The sequence below is a fragment of the Mustela nivalis genome (genome assembly GCF_964662115.1).
Source record: "Mustela nivalis genome assembly, chromosome: 10".
NCBI classification, from domain to species: Eukaryota; Metazoa; Chordata; class Mammalia; order Carnivora; family Mustelidae; genus Mustela; species Mustela nivalis.
In genome coordinates this window covers 97,165,036-97,181,694 of record NC_139029.1, presented here as the reverse complement: position 1 = coordinate 97,181,694, position 16,659 = coordinate 97,165,036, and the positions used below count along the sequence as shown (strand labels likewise).

The following is a 16,659-nucleotide window of genomic DNA, read 5'->3' as shown; positions in this document are numbered from 1 at the left end:
GTACTTCGCTCCACCAAAGTATTTTCAGTACTTCTATAGTAGGATTGAAAGGGCTCCTCAGGAGGAGCAAGGGAAGATAAGAACCAAATTGTATTTGGTTAAATTGTAAATAAATAAATTTTATTTATTTATCTTTTTAAAGATTTTTAAAATTTATTTATGAGAGAGAGAGAACACGCACGCTAGAGACGGCACAAGCAGAGGGAGCTGCAGAGGTAGAGGGAGAAGCAGGCTTTCTGCAGGGCAGAGAGCCAGAAAGCAGGGGTTGAATCCCAGCCCCAGCTCCATCACAACCTGAGCCAAAGGCAGACACTCAACCAATTGAGCCACCCAAGCACCCTAATAACCACATTTTAAAAAGTCATTTGTTTAGAATACCTCACAGTGAATCATTTTTAGGGGGCTTTATTGATCAGTATTAATATCCTTGATACTTATCATGTTTACCTAAGTTTTCTCTGTGCCCAGCATAGTACCTTGCTAATAACAGGAGGCATTCAATAAATATTTGTTGAGTGAGTGGACTAACGGAGAAGTATAAAACAAAGGTGCACAAAACGGATTAGATATTTAACTACATTCAGTTAAAAACTCTCCCAAGACACATTTCATGAGTAAATTTGTCATCTGAACCAAAACTAGTTTTGCCAGATTGTGAAGGACTGACCATGTTTAATGGGTTTACTTTTTTTTTTTTTTTTTTTTGGTCTGCCAGACTGTTACATACTGGGATGAGAGACTCAAAGTTACTACTTTGATTATATAAAACATCTTACATCTTGCTGGGCAGGTTAATCAGTTATCTTAGAGTAAGGTGAAGGATAAAGACCCAATTATTTAAGATGGAAAAAGCTAAGAGAAATGTAATGTTCAGACATCCCTTTGGGCAGTACCAGGTATCCTGAGGGGCAGTATCTCAGTATACAGTAGTCCAGGGGTATGGAAGTTTCTCTTTGGATTTCTCCATCAATCAGGTCAGATCTCCTCCTGCCCGAATTCTCTCCAGAACCATCATCTCCTCCCTTATCTTCCCACATTAGGTTATGAAACATACAAAAGGGGATAAGTTAAGCTGAAGATGACTCTTTTGTGTTATTTCCTCCATTCCCCAGCCACAGGTTTGTTTGTTTGTTTGTTTGTTTGTTTGTTAGCTGCTCCATTATAAGCTGTGAGGACTGGCTAACTCAGTGGGTTTGTGTGGGTACTGATGAGGTCATCCCAAAGGTTCCATCCACTGGGGCATTAGTTGATTTGGTCCTATTTCAAGTATGTCCTTGATAACCTTTTCTGTAAGTGTGTGCTATTTGGCAAAAGGGAACTGGGAAAGAGCCATGCTTAATATATCCTCAAGGAAGGTTCTATTTTTGGAAAAGGTGTGCCAATCAATTGGATTTTCCCAAGGAAGCCAACTTATCACATAGGCTTATGTGCTGTGTCAGACTATGTAATATAAAGAGACATAAAGCTCACTTTCAAGGAGCTTTCTGTTTTCCACTTCTTTGTATTTTTCATTTAAAGTTTCCCCATGGTGGGATGCCTCAGTTGGTTAAGCATCTCATCTGTCTTCAGCTCAGGTTGTCAACGTCCTGGGATCAAGTTCGGTATGGGACTCCTTGCTCAGCCAGGAGCCTGCTTCTCCCTCTGCCTGCCACTCTCCCTGCTTGTGCTCTCTCTCTCTGTCAAATAAGTAAATAAAAGCTTTAAAAAAATTTCCCCATGGCAAACATAAACACTCAAGGTCAAGTTGTTGGTCTTTCTTTGTGACTTTCCAAACAGAAAGATTTTCTACTTTCTTAAGGAGCCTCTCTTTAATACCCTGTACCTAGATGAAGAGCGTAAGGCACAGACATTTGAATACTGGCCTTCCTGATAAGGAATAGCTCCTCCCTTGACGCCTCACTATGTTTCTGCCTTCGCATGTTCAAAAGTCTCAAATATCTGAATTGGATGTCGACTAAATTTGAAAGTGAACGGTGTTGAGTTTGATCTTAACTCCACCAAATCAGAAGATTTTCTATCTCAGCCACACATCCTGCCTATTACAATGGTGAATAGCAACTGTCACTAAGGCAGGGCTCTTTCCTTTGATCAGTTCCAATTTTTTTTTTTAAAGGGATTAAAGGATGCAAAGATGACTAGAAAGCAACGGGGCCAATATATACATTTTTAAACACTGGAATTTATTTATTCAAATTGGAGTTGTCCTTCAAAGAAGATATCCTGGGATTCTCTATCTTAGTCAAATGACTGTTCAAAACATTTTTGGAATGCCTCTTCTGGAAACGTCTTTAAGAATAGCTTACCGGCCACATGAAAGACGGCATCATCACTTACTCCAGTACTCTTTTTCTCTTAGCCAGCTAATGTAGGTACACTTCTAGAAAGCAAAGCTGCTCATACTGAGGAAATAACTCTAAAAACTAGGAGGGTCAAGTGCAAAGCAATATCTTTGCCCAGAGAAAGTATGTCACCTCCATGGTGTCCCTGTGATGGAACCAACACAGTGCCCCAGAACAACCATAGGTCTGTCCCACCTACACCCAGGGGCTCCAGAGCAAAGCAGCCCCAGGAAATGAGAGTAGAGTCCTAGGGAGGGTGTCCCTGCCTAGAGAATCCCAGATATTTAGCTGCCAGGCCTCTCATCTTCCCAACCCCTTTAAACAAAATAAACAAAACAATAAAAAGTAGTGCTTTGGACTAAGAATCAGAATCAAAATTCTGCCAATGCTTTAACTGATGAGGAATCATCTATAGGTTAAGAAATACCAACCCAATGGCCAACCGCATGTTTCTCAAGCCCTCCGCACCCTGTCGTCTTCCAAAGGGCAGACCAGGAGAAAACTACCTTGCTCACTACCCTTGGTCACTACCCAGCTCAAGCCTGCTACCAGGGGGTGCTGGAAATGTGGGGGACCTCGTGCTCCAGTCTATACATAGTACTGGCAACTGGAGGTGGAGGACGTGTCCCCTTTATTCCTCATTGTTACTTCCAGATCCCTCATTCCTCCCTAAATCCCCTGGCTTGGGAACCTGGGCCATCAGCCTCCAGCCTCCCAAGACCACTCACCTTCATTTCTTCAAGTTTTCTTCCAGACCCTTTCTCACTGTCTCCAGTACCTCTCTGGGCAACGTCTTTGTGGTTGCACATTGAAGTAAATGATCTTTACAATACCCTTAGCTTCTCTGATCTTCTCTTCTCCCGAGATCATCCTTTCCACCCATATATACAATCCTTCCTTAGGCCATCCCTCACACTTTATTATCAGTACCAAGAATTACCTGCTCATGAGCTGGAGTTCTCAGACTGACATCTCCTTCAATTCTTGGACACCCCTGGGGCCTTCAATCAACTGATCTTGCTATCTTTTTACTGTTTCCACACCCCTCACAGCCTTACCTCTCCCCTCGCCTGGTTTGGATGCCATGGCCCATTGTTAAACCCACTCAGAGTCTTTACCACTTTGACCTTCTGTTGCAGTTACCTAGCAAAGCCCAGGTCTAGGTTAAATCTCACTCTTCACTATAGGGAACAAACTGAGGGTTGCTGGAAGGGAGGTGGGTGAGGGGATAGGAGGACCGACATTAAGGAGGGCACTTGAAGTGATGAGCACTGAGTGTTTTATGCAACTCATGAATCACTGAATTCTATCTCTGAAACTAATAATACAGTATATTAACTAAATTGCATTTAAATAAAAATTTTTAAAAGAAAATCCAACTTTTCCTGCACATTGCTGATGTGCAATACAGTGCAATGTGGCCAGAACAAAATCGGCTGCCTTGACCGCCCTCATAAAGTCATGTTCCCTAGCCTCAATGCTGTCTGCTGCTTCCATTTAATTTGCCTGGTACTTTCCTTTTCCTTTTCCCCATGACCGTCCCTTTCTCCTCAAACATCCAAGGTGTCCTTCCTTGTCTTAATTCTCTGCCGTGGACCTTGATCCCTATGTCACTAGGAAAATTAAGACAACGAAGTGACTTTTGACCGCTTGCTTTTCTACCACGCGGAAAAACGCACCTGCATCTCTGTCCCTCGATTCTTCTTCCTCCCCTGTGCTCTCCCATGTAACTCCAGCCTGTTCACAGGTGCTGTGGATCCCACCCCTTCAGCAATTGTTCCCTCTCTCTCCTGCATCACCATATTTTCTTTCTCTGCAAGATCATTCTCATCCACATACACACATGCAATTATTTGCCCCCCCCCAATTCCATATCACTATCCTCCTGTCCTATTTCACTGCTTCTCTTTCCAGCATTATTCCTGGGAGGGTTGTCAAGGTCACTGTCTCTCATTTCCCGTTTCCCATTTCTTCTTAAACATATTCAACTTTTGACCCCTCCATCCACGCAAACTGCTTTGATCAAGGGCACCCCCACGTTGCTAAACCCAGTGGTCCTTTTCAGCCTGCACTTCACTTGACACAGATTAGCCCTTTTCTGGAAAACAGCTTTTTCATTTGTCTTCCAGGGGAACGCTCTCTTCTGGTTTTTCTTCTGTCTCATTGGCCTTTCTTTCTCAGGCTCCTTGCTGCATATTTTCTCATTTCCTTCTACCTTGAAATAGGATCAGTCCTTGGACCTCCTCTTTTCTCTGTCCACACTCATACATGAAGATTTCTTCAAGACTCCTGGCTTTAAGTGCTGTCTCTATCTTGATGACTCTCAAATTAATATCTCTAGCCTGGACCTCTCCCTGACCTCTAATTTTAAATATGCAATTGCCCGCTAAACATCTCCACATGTCAAAACCAAACTCATGATCTTTCCAAATTTACTCTCCCTACAGTCTTTCCCATTTCAGTAAACAGCTACTCCATGCTTCTAACTTCTTAGGTCAGAAACCTTGAAGATATCCTTGACTCCTTTTTTTTCCTCTCAGTTATCACAACCAATCTATCAGCAAACCCTGTTAGCTCTCCTTTCACAAATATATCCCAAATTTGACATCTTACCACTTCCATCACTATGATGCTACTCCAAGGCTTCCCTCTTATAGGGATGATTAAAATAATCCCCTAACTAGTCCTCCCATGTCCACATCTGACCCTTATAATCTATTTCCCAATACAATGCCCAGCATGAACCTTTTCTTTTCTTTCTTTTTTTTTTTTAAGATTTTATTTATTTATTTGACACAGAGAGACAGAGGGATCACAAGTAGGCAGAGAGGAAGGCAGAGAGAGAGAAGAAGAAGCAGGCTCCCTGCTGAGCAGAGAGCCTGATGCAGGGCTCGATCCCAGGACCCTGGGAACATGACCTGAGCTGAATGAAGGCAGAGGCTTTAACCCACTGAGCCACCTAGGCACCCCCAGTATGAACCTTTTCTAACTTGAGCCTACAATGGCCTTCCAGTTCCATTGCTCTAAATTAAAAGCCAATATCCTACAATAGCCTGGAAGGCCTTGGCTGCACTAGAGTTCCATCTTCATCTCTTACTTCCCTTTTCCTTCACCCTCTCTACCTACAATGGTTTCCTTGTTACAAGTCAAGCACATTCCTGCTTTTGCCTTTGATGGCCTCTCTGGACTGTGGTCTCATCCCAGATTTTACCTTGCCATCTTCCTCACCTCATTCAGTTTTCTGCTTAAATTTAACCTCAGTAACACCATCCTTTATAAGCCTATTGAAAACAAGCACTCTGTACGAGTTGGGAAGGGCTGGCATAACAAGAAGCCCTAGAGCAAGATGTCAATCTGGTTTCTTCTGAGGCCTCTCTCCTTGGCCTGCGGATGGCCACCTTCTTGTTATGTCCTCACAAGGTCCTTTCTCTGCGCAGGAGCACCTCTGATGTCTGTCTAGGTGTCTTAATCTGTTTTTATCAAGACACCAGTCAGATCGCCCTAGGGCCCACTCTAGCAACCTCATTTTAACTTAATTAATTACACCTTTAAAGGCCTGGTCTCCCAACAAAGGCACATTCCCAGGGTTTAGAAAGCATCAATATATGCATTTTTGGGGGTGGGGGGGGGGTCACAAGTCAGTTCCATAGCACACTCTAGTCCCATTTTCTTTTTATTTCTACATCACTGGTCACCTTATGCCTAACCATGTACTTTCCTTGCTCATTTATTGTCTGTCTCTCTCCACTACAATATCAATTCAAAAAGGGTAGGGCTTTTTGTCTGTTTTGTTCATCAATGTTTCCTTGGTGTCTAGAGCAGTGCCTGGCACATAAATAAGTGCTGATAAATATTTGTGAGGTTATATAATGAATTTACACAATTATCTGTCCTGTGAAGCCATTTGAATCTTCTGTGCCCTCAAAGGCACTTACAAACAAGTATGCATACAGTAAATGAATAGTAATTTATGGTGCAAATTTCAAGGGCAGTAAATAGGTTAATTAGTGCCAAAGTACACAGGGAATACTTAAGTGTAAAATGAGGCAACAATTCCTATGCTCTGTATGTGTTCCTGAAGATATAACACGGTTATATTTTGCCAAATATCTCTCCATGTGTTAAATTAAGAGAAGATTACAAAGTCATAGGAAGAAAGACAGAGATTTCTGGGGCCCCATGAGCTCTCTCATGGAACGTTCTTGAAGATTGACAGGAGTTAACCTGCCTGCAACACTCAGGGGCCTGTTAGGCCTGGTCAGCCAACATAAGCAGATCACAGTGATGTAATTCTTGTAACATGAATCCTTGCTGGGGTGCAGTGGTGGGGCCGGCTGGAGTCTCACAGAGGGGTCCCTCTCTAGCCTGCCCACACAGTTCAATTTGTTCCCAATAAAAATGCAATAAAAAGCTCACTTGCCTCCAGACTGTTGAATGCTTTTGATTCCGAATTATTTGGAATAGGAATCCTGACTGACAGTATTTTGGGGAAGAAGATGGATGAAACATACTTAAAGGGAAAAAGAGGGAAAGAAGGAAATAAATTGGTTGTATCTTACGAAGCTGGATGGTAGTTTCAAGACCTTGAAAGATTTTAGAAACACGGAGTCCAGAGCTAAAGTGATTTCTAGCAGCAAATGACTTTGCTCCTAACAGTGGGTGGGGAAATTAAACCCTTTCTTCAAAAGATGTCCAGAGCTTTCAGCAACACTAAGTGCTACCTCTTCATTATCACAGAGTCTAGTATCCTAAGTATGGCAGTTTGGGGATATACTAGTATTTATTTATTTATTTTTCAAAAGATTTTATTTATTTGCTGTAGAGAGAGCACAAGTGAAAGGCAGAGAAAAAGGGAGAAGCAGACTCTAAGCTGGGAGTCTGGGAGCCCGATGTGGGGCTCAATCCCAGGATCCCAAGATCATGACCTGAGCTGGAGGCAGACATGTAACCGACTGACGCCCCTAACACTTATTTTATATGTTACTACTATCTAAAGAGTTTAGCATAAGAACAGTTTGCTATATTTTGTAACAATATTTTGTGTAGCTTTTGGATTTTCTACAGATTTCAGTGATCTTAACCATCTCTTGTTAAGAAGAATAATGGCAAACTGATTTTAATCTGAAATAATTTTTTTTTTTTTGCATCCATTGTCTCCTTTATTTCCTCTACCTTTATCGGCCATTAAATCTGAAGGGTGTACAGGTTTTATACAAAACACACTGAGTCCAAGACTCTTTATTCTTGGGCATTCTCTTTTCTAGCCCATCACTGATGCCACATTGGTCTAGTCCTATCCAGCCTAGAATTCCGAACACTGAAGATCATGATGAAAAGGGTGGCGACAGCGAAGACGGTACTTACCTTTTATGATGCCAACGTCAGATACTTTCAGAATAATTGGAACATTCCTAACTTGGGCTTAATGTAATTTTATGACTTTCTCACTCATGATTTTTAATCCACGCTCAACTGTTTTTTATTTCTAGATAATATAATCTTTTACAGGGTAACAAGTACCCTATGTTTACTACACACGGTATAAAATAACTCTTTCTGCCTATTTGTCTTTCTTGGCTTCAGGAGATCTCATCAATTCTAATCCTCATGATTCAATCTCTGCTTACCCTATTACAAATGTAGCTTTAGTTATTTTCCCACTTTTGGATTTGCGTCGACCCGTATGACCTAAACTTTTAGGCTGTCTATATAAATAATCACATTTGTAAACATCTAAACTAAATTATTTTGAGTTAATCTGATGAAGAAGGAGGAGCAGACAGGAAAATAGCAGACCATCAAGGCAATAATTATGTTTTTATGACTGATCATCTATTTGTACCATTTTATCTCAAATGTCAATTCCTTGACAGAGGCCAGTTTTTATTCTTTTTTGGTCCTCCAGTACAGTGGTTCTCAAACATGAACAGGCATCCAGGTCACTGGAAGGGTTGTTAAAACCAACTGCTGAGCCCCACCCGGAGCTTCTCGTTCAGTAGGTATTCTAACAAAGAGATCTCCGGATAAAGTGGCTTAAATACAATAAAAGTTTACTTTTCCCATAACAGTCCAGAGTTAGGGAGAGCAATCCAGGGCAAAATGACAGCCTGCTTATTGAGTTCAGGGATGCAGGCTGAGGGGCTGATTCCCCCCATCTTTCTCTTGTGGCTTCTATCCATGGGCCCAATGGGGTATTCCAGTAAAGATATGCACCTGTGGGAGCAACTTCCTTTAAAAGAGATGTGTCTTGGAAATTGTACACATCACTTTTGCCCATATCCCATTGGCTAGAACAGATTCACAGAACCATTGCTTGCTGAAGGGCAGGCTGCAAATGTGGTCCCTGCCTAGCACTCCATTCTCTGCTAAAACTAAGGGAGAGGATTCCATCCCTAAGAAGGAAGGAGAGACGAGATACCGGGGCATGGTGAGGAGTCTCTGCCACAAAACCTGATGGCAAATCCCTGTATCAGGTGATGAAAATCTGAACCACACTAGACTGTGCTGTGTGAGCAAATGAAGAACTTTTTGGAGAATAATTGCAGGAGCATTGAAGGAAGCAGCACAGGTAGGAAGAAGGGAGGCAGGGAGGGCAACATGAGGGCTGTCACAGGACACACAGGAGAGGCTCACAATCTAGACTGGTCAAGAAGGGGCAGACCATTCCCTTGGGCACACTGGTTAAGTGGTACCAATGGGTTCCTAACTCGGAGATAACAGAGAGTAACAACCAATGTATGACCTTACAAAGGTGACTGAATCTTTACTTTACTTTATTTACTTAAAAGAGCAGCACTAATCATTCCTTTCTTATAGCCTGATAGAAATATGAAGTGAGATATTACATATAAATACACAGAATGCCCCGGCTAGAGCAAGTGCAGACTAGTACATGCTAGCTCTTACCACTCCAGTATGGTTTGGGGAACTCGATGGTCTGTCCTTCTCAACTAATCCTTTCACTATCCTCATGAACTCTCCAGCTGAGAGTTCTCTCTCTGGACAGTTCTGACCTGTATGTGTTCGACCTACTACAAGCAAAATCAGCAAGCTGAATGCCTTCACATGGCAGTGTCCAACGGACATTTCTGTGATGATGGAAATACTCTCTAGTCACACTGTCCAACATGCTGGTCATTAGTCCCTGAGGCTAGTGAGCACGTACGGAGCACTCCCATGTCTCGGTCTCCTTCTTAGTAATATGAGACTGGTACCAGGAGTGGGTTCTGAGAATTAAACAAGAGAATACATATAAAGCAGTGGCTCTCAAAGTTCATTCTGATCAGAATCACCTGGAAGGTTGTTGAAACACAGATTGCTGGGTTGATCCCCCACATTTCTGATTCAGTAGGTCTGGGGAGAGCCAGGGAATTTGCCTAGTCATGGTCACACTGCAGGGCAGGGAACTGCACGTGGAAAACCACATTCTAACATTCTAAGACATTTGGTAGGGTGCCTGATTCATGTGAAAACTCAACAGTGTTATTTAGTGTGTGGGGATCAGCATCTTTACGATTTCTGAAAAACAAACAACCCACACTTTAACAGAAACCTCTAGCCCATTTTCAGACACTATTTCGAGACATGTTTATGAGGTTCCTACATAGCATAAGATACTCCCATGTGTTCCAAGTGATGGTCTGTCAGAATGGGTTTGAAATATGGTTTGTCAGCTTGTAGAGCTAAAGAACACTGAGTTACCTGGCCATGGTTACTGCCATGTGTAATAACTTTCACCATTTCAACTCTCCACAAAACATATGGAAAATGATAAAATCACCTTTTGAGGTGGGCCACAAGTTCGATGTCTCTCTGATTCTTCCTCTCAATGAAAAGATTGGGCTGAGGCCTGTAGGTAGGTGAAAAGGAGGGAAAAGGCATCTAGGTTCTCATCTTGGCTCATTTACCAACTTCCTGAGGTCACTGGCAAGTCTCTCAGTCATGGCTGTGCATTTTGGACCTGAGGAGCCCTCAGGTCACTTGCAAAGAAAACCAGAGCAGGATGGTCAGTCACAAGCCCACATTCACTGTGAGGGCTTTGCTCCTTGAAAGTCATCCTAGTCCCCTAGTTTTTCTCCACAGAGATTCTTTCCATGGCACCTTTAGTTCTGTGGATGAAAGGTGTGGCAAGCAGATTAAAAAATAATACACAGACACAAACAATTGGTTTGATAGATCCATCTTTAATTTTGTCATTTTCTAGCATTCACACTTGGGTTTCTTTTAAAGGGGGGGAAAAGAGCCCTGGAGGAACTATGCCCAAAGAGGCTCTAGGACCATAGATATCACATTCCAAGAAAACCTACCTGGGGTAGATTCCGGGATGCAGTGTTTTGTGTACTTCTATCTGTTCTGATAAAAGGACTACTCTACTTCCTTTCCTTAAGGAACATGAATAAAAATTCTTTGTGGGGCATCTGGGTGGCTCAGTCGGTTAAGCTTCGGATTCTTGATTTCAGCTCGGGTCATGATCTCAGGGTCATGGGATCGAGCCCTGCGTCAGGTTCTGCGCTCAGAAAGGGGCCTGCTTGAGGTTCTCCCCTTCTTCCTCTCCCTCTGACCCTCCCCCTGCGCTTTCTCTCCCCCCTCCCCCCAATAAATAAATAAATAAACCTTTAAACAAATTCTTTGCCCAACATTCTAGTCCCTTATGATCATGGTACCCACTGACAAAAAAACTTACAAGCAATTTCCCCTACAAAATCAAGCTTGCTAACAGATCCTGCTGTGGTAAGTCAGGATTGTCATTTCCATATTCAGAAAGTGCAGAGAAGCTAGGTTTTAGAGTGACTCATTATTACTCAAAGGGGCTGAGGTAGAGGGGAGGTGAGAAGCTTCCACTCATCGGGAGAATCTGCAATGTCAGGCCTCATTACTATGGTGGTCTGGCAGGATACTTCGAAGCGTCTCTGCCTTGAGAAGATTAGGAGACAGAACTTGGGATCTGCTTTGGGGATTCCGAGAAGCAAATACGACCAAGGTTGGCTGAATCCAGATTTAAAGCAGGCAGCTATGGGTTGAATTACCGATATGAACAGTGCTACAGTGCAGGTCTTGTATATCAAGTATTCACGTTCAAAATAAGAATGTTTGGAGTCCCATAGATCCTGCTCTTTATGGTTCTGTGCTAATGGGAAAAACAGCACTCTTAAAGGAGTGAAGGTTTTAATCTTGGACTTGCTTCTTACTGAGTGATAGACGCTGCACAAGGTAATGTATTCTCTGGGCCTCGATTTCCCGGGGGGTAAGATGCCAATCCCCCGGTACATTTCCCAGGGGCTAGTGATGTTGAACTGGGAGCGAAGGCAAAGAAGTATTTAACTACAAACAGGATCCTGGAACCTGGGCTCTTGTAAATCAATCAAGCTGAAATCACGGAACCTTCTCAGAAGATAGTATCATGGGGTTTCTGGGGGGCTCAGTGGGTTAAAGCCTCTGCCGTCGGCTCAGGTCATGATCCCAGGGTCGTGGGATCGAGCCCCGCATCGGGCTCTCTGCTCAGCAGGGGGCCTGCTTCCTCCTCTCTCTCTGCCTGCCTCTCTGCCTACTTGTGATCTCTATCTGTCAAATAAATAAAAAAATAAAATCTTTAAAAAAGAAAAAAGAAGATAGTATCATGTATTTCTGAATTAAACAAAACAAAACTATACTTACTGGGACAGTGTGGTTTCATCAGGGACAAGTTAAACAACTTAATACATTTAGACAGGTACTATCTCAGTGACAAATGAACTATAATAATCAATTTATTTTTATAAGGTCTCAACACAAATGGGTCCAAACCATATCCCAAGGATTATAAGTCTAAGAATCTAAGTACTACTTTTTAAAAGGGTTGGGACAAAGGGGCTGGCTCAGTCAGTGGAGCGTGAGACTCTTGATCTCCAGGTGGTGAGTTTGAGCCCCACGTTGGATGTAGAGATTACTTCAAAACAAAACAAAACGAAAACATTTGAAAGGGCTGGGACACATAAAGTGAGCACCCCTAATAGTAGGTACTCCAGAAGGAGAGAGAAATAATATCCTTATTTGCCAAATTACACCTCAGTCACATCTGTGTACCTAAACTCAGGGTGAGGCGTGTGCCTCAAATAATTCAGGATTCAGAGAGTCAGGCCTTCTTTCTTTCTTGGCCACAGCATTTGTTGACGGGATTTAGAACGCCGCTCTATTGGAAAGTTACAAATTCTTATTGATCATATGAAGCCAATAATCCTGTGTACCAAAACTAAATGTCTCCAAGCCCATCATTTTTCATTTGGGAGGAAAGCTGCCTTTATTAATTAGGAGTGCACAGGCCGCAAGACATAACAGCCTTTCTGCCATGCGAGGAAGCTTCCTATAGAAACCCCACCAATTTCTTCACCTCCTGGCACACGGGGTGGGCTAGTTCTTTGGCTTTGGTGGATCCCATCTGTAAAACCTTCTCTAGGTGGCCCCGGTCCATCTTCAGTTTCTCAATCTCCCTCTTGATGGGAGCAAACCGCTGAATCACGGCGTCGGCCACCAGCAGCTTGTAGCGAGCCGTGTCCAGGCCTGCACCCTGCTGGACCGCTTCCTCTATGGGGAGGCTGGCCACCGCTGCGTGAATGGCCACCAGGTTGGAGACCCCGGCTCGGCGGGTTGGGTCGTAGGTCACCTCCGATGTGAAGTCTGTCATAGCCTTACGGAATTTCTGCACGATCTCCTCAGGGCTGTCTGTTATCCTGACTGTGGCCAGTTTATCAGGGTCTGATTTAGACATTTTGACAGAAGGATCACGGAGGGATTTTACCTTCTTCATGGATGCTAGAGAACAATGCCAGCAGATGCACACCGACACCAAAGCCAGAAGACAAGAACAGGATCAGAAAACATCACACCAGGAATGTCAGTGTCTAGATCTTAGAAAGTGCCAAGGGGACCAAAGGGCTTTATTATTATTATTATTATTATTATTATTATTATTATAAACGAGTACGGCTGACACACCTTGTTACACCAATCTCAGTGTGCAACACTGATTTGACAAATTTATACATTATGTTCTGTTCACCACACATGTAGCTACTGTTCATCACCTACAATGCTACCACCCTGACTATATTCCTTATGCTGTGGCTTTTATGTGCCTTTTATTCCCGTGACTTACTCATTCATAACTGGAAGCCTGTACTTTCCTCTCCCCTTCACCCATTTTGTCTAACCCCCCTCTTCCCTTCTGGCAACTATCAGTTTGCTCTCTGTTTTTACAGGTCTGATTCTGCTTTTTGTTTATTTATTCTCGCTCTTTTAAGATTCCACTCATAAATGAGATATGATATTTGTCTTTCTCAGTCTGACTCACCCTCTAGGTCCACCCGTGTTGCCTTGGATGGCACAACCTCATCTTTTTCTATGGTTGAGCATATATGATTGAGCATGTGTCTAAATAGCACAGCTCCCTTATCCATCACCTGCTGATGGATATTTACGTTGCTTCTGTATCTTGGCTATTGTAAATCATGCTGCAATAAACACAGGGGTGCACATATCTTTTTGAGTTAGTGTTTTCATAGCCAGTAGTGGAATTACCCAATCACAGGGTATTTCTATTTCTAATTTTTTGAAGACTCTCCGTGCTGTTTTCCACAGTGGCTGCACCAGTCTGCATTCCCACCAACAGTGCACGAGGGTTCTTCTTTTTCCACATTCCCGCCAACACTTATTATTTATTGTCATATGACCTTATTATTTTTATCTGATTATAAAAATAGGAAATACCCATTGTGAAAAATTCAAGCCATTTAGATAAGCATGAAAATAAAGATCACCTGAAACATGTAATAAAACTGTTAACATTTGGTTGATCATATTTTCATGCATCTTTTAATGCATCCATATACATACAATGTTTAATCTTAGACAAATGAAATCATTCTGCGTGTTAGCCGTGCATACCTTTCTAAAAAGTCTGGTCTATGTCTTTCCTCTCCTCTCACCTTTCCTCTCTGCTCATCCCTGTTAGCTAATTACCCTCTGCCTAGAACACTGCCCTTCCTCCCCCCAACAAATTTTAACAATCTATGGCAATCCTTTCATTTCTTTACCACAGTTATGTAAGTGTATACCAACACACACACACAAACACAAACACACACACACACACACACACACACACGACTTGGTTATTGCTCTGATAGAATCAAGATGTTAAGCTGTGCTTTATAAACCAGTGTTATTAATAATTGCCTGTTTTATGGCTATGTTGAAATAGGTAAAATAATAATAGGCAAGAACATTAAACTATTACTTATTGCTAAAAGAAGCTTTATTTCAATGCATGGTAGGCCCATTTTTTGTTTGTGTGAATTACTAGAATAGCTTAGAAATTTTTACCTGCCTTATGCTTCTGAACTCATATACTGGGCCCATGTTATATGCCTATAAAATGTTGTCAGTTTAATAAAGATGGACAGCGCTTAGGCTCAATGATATCTGACCCTGCCACAAATCTACATCCCTACCAAAATGTTGATAGAGAAACACAGTTTCTTTCCTCCAGAACCTTCCAAACTTGTGTAGTCTCCCAGCTGCTGGTGAGGCTTCAGATCCAGTGGGGGGATTATACCTCCTATCAGTGTTGGGCATTTAAGAAAAGAGGGTGTGAGAATGATCAACTCCTTCTTGTTTTATCAACCTGGTGATTCAGCAGTTCTCCTTCTTATGACTTTTTTTCTTGTGACTAGGGAAGGCAAGGTCCAATGGCTTTGGAATCAGATCTTTGCCATTAAAACTTGATATGTGACTTGGATGCAAAATTAGCCTTGCCAAGCCTTAGTTTCTCCATCCACAAAATAGGGAAGAATATATGTATATATCATATATAATTCATTATAAAGTATTGAATAGGTTACTATATTAATATTTAATATAATATTAATGCATTAATTTATTAATATATATTCAATATAACATAATTTACTAAATAAATATAATTGGTAAATTATATAATGCTTTACAATGAAAATGATTATTTTTCATTTTTAGTCTTTCCCATATATACTTTTCAATATAAAGTATTATATAATTTACCAATACACATACATGTGTGTGTGTTACATAATTTAATGAATTTGATTATTTTTCATTTTTAGTCTTTCCCATACTTTTCAAACTCTTTTGGCTATTTTATTCAATAATGTAATGAGGTCTGCCTGTCCCACAGGACAGAAAAAGATGGCGATCCTAGTTCCAAATCCTGAAGCCAGTCCACAAGAAAGCCAAGTTTAGTCCCAAGGAAATTCCAAGCCCCAGTCCATTATCCAATCCCGTCTTGGAAACTGGCCTGATTTAACAGTGCTGTGTTTGTTACTTACTCAGAATGGACCTGGGCACCGGGAAGAACTCGCCATACTTCTTGTTAAACTCTCGTGCTAGCCCCTGCACAAGCTCCATGTGCTGGACTTGATCCTCCCCGACAGGAACGTGTGTGGACCTTTAATAAAAGACAGAAAAGCTCAGCAAGGCCCCTGCTTATACTGAAATGATCTTGCAAGCAGCTGCATTTCCTGTGCCTATTTCGCTGTTGGTGTTCAACAAATGTTCACCAACTACAGAGGGAATGTTGAGACCCAAGTCTTTATCTATGTATCGGACTAATGCCAAAGAGACATTTGTCTACTCTAGTTCTGTTTCTTCCATAGCAGAAGAATACAGCCATCAACACTGTGTGACAGGATCTTGCTGGGAGGGAGGAATGGTATCTCAAAGAGCATATGCTCGAAGCATAATTGTATTTTAAAACCACTCCTCGTTCCCTCACCCAGTCAGCACACATTATCCGAGCTGTGACCAGATGCTTTTTACTTCGGCACTTGTGCTCACACTTGAAAGCCACTCCACCCCACCCTGCAAATCAAAGATGGCAGAAAGCTCTTCAGGCAAGAGTTTTTCCTCCCTGTCATAAGGGGAGTAACAAGATCTTTCTGGAAGAGGCTCCTTCGTTTTCCAGTAAATTGCAATCACAGTACAATTAATATGCCATGAGGAGCTTAAATGAACGTATTTATCAGTAAAGTATAGAGAGATCTCAAAAACAACGTTGAATGAAAAAAATATCAAGTTGTAGGAGAGAGACATGTAGAGTACACTGACACATAAACCTTAAAAGTACACAGGAAAATATATTGTTTACAGCTGCATGTGTAAGTATAATAAGATTCTGGAAGCTCCTCCCCAAATCCATGATTGTAGCCATCTCCAGAGAAGGAGGGAGGAAAATGGTTCTGGGAAAAAGAACAGAGGAGACCTGAATTTTATCCCATAATATTTTATTAAAAAATAAAGATGCGAGCCAAAA

General features: G+C 41.9%; 2 protein-coding genes across 4 annotated transcripts in view; one reads left to right on the top strand and one right to left on the bottom strand.

The window, feature by feature from the left end:
* LOC309841768 (3 beta-hydroxysteroid dehydrogenase/Delta 5-->4-isomerase) overlaps positions 1-16,659 on the top strand; it is a 394,070-nt gene that overhangs the window by 32,040 nt on the left and 345,371 nt on the right. The gene's annotated exons all lie outside the window — the stretch shown is intronic.
* Positions 10,503-16,659, bottom strand: part of WARS2 (tryptophanyl tRNA synthetase 2, mitochondrial) — a 95,303-nt gene continuing 89,146 nt past the window's right edge. The window contains exons 5-7 of one of the 3 annotated variants that reach the window (XR_014299299.1): positions 15,677-15,795; positions 12,109-13,127; positions 10,503-12,071 (exon numbers count right to left, since the gene is read on the bottom strand). Coding sequence is in view for 2 of the 3 variants with exons in the window: in XM_082685220.1 (XP_082541346.1) it covers positions 12,679-13,127; positions 15,677-15,795 (568 nt within the window). In the remaining variant the exon portion in view is untranslated. Of the gene's footprint in view, positions 13,128-14,610; positions 14,932-15,676; positions 15,796-16,659 lie in introns of those variants that run through there. The other 2 variants (XM_082685220.1, XM_082685221.1) reach the window with 2 other exon arrangements.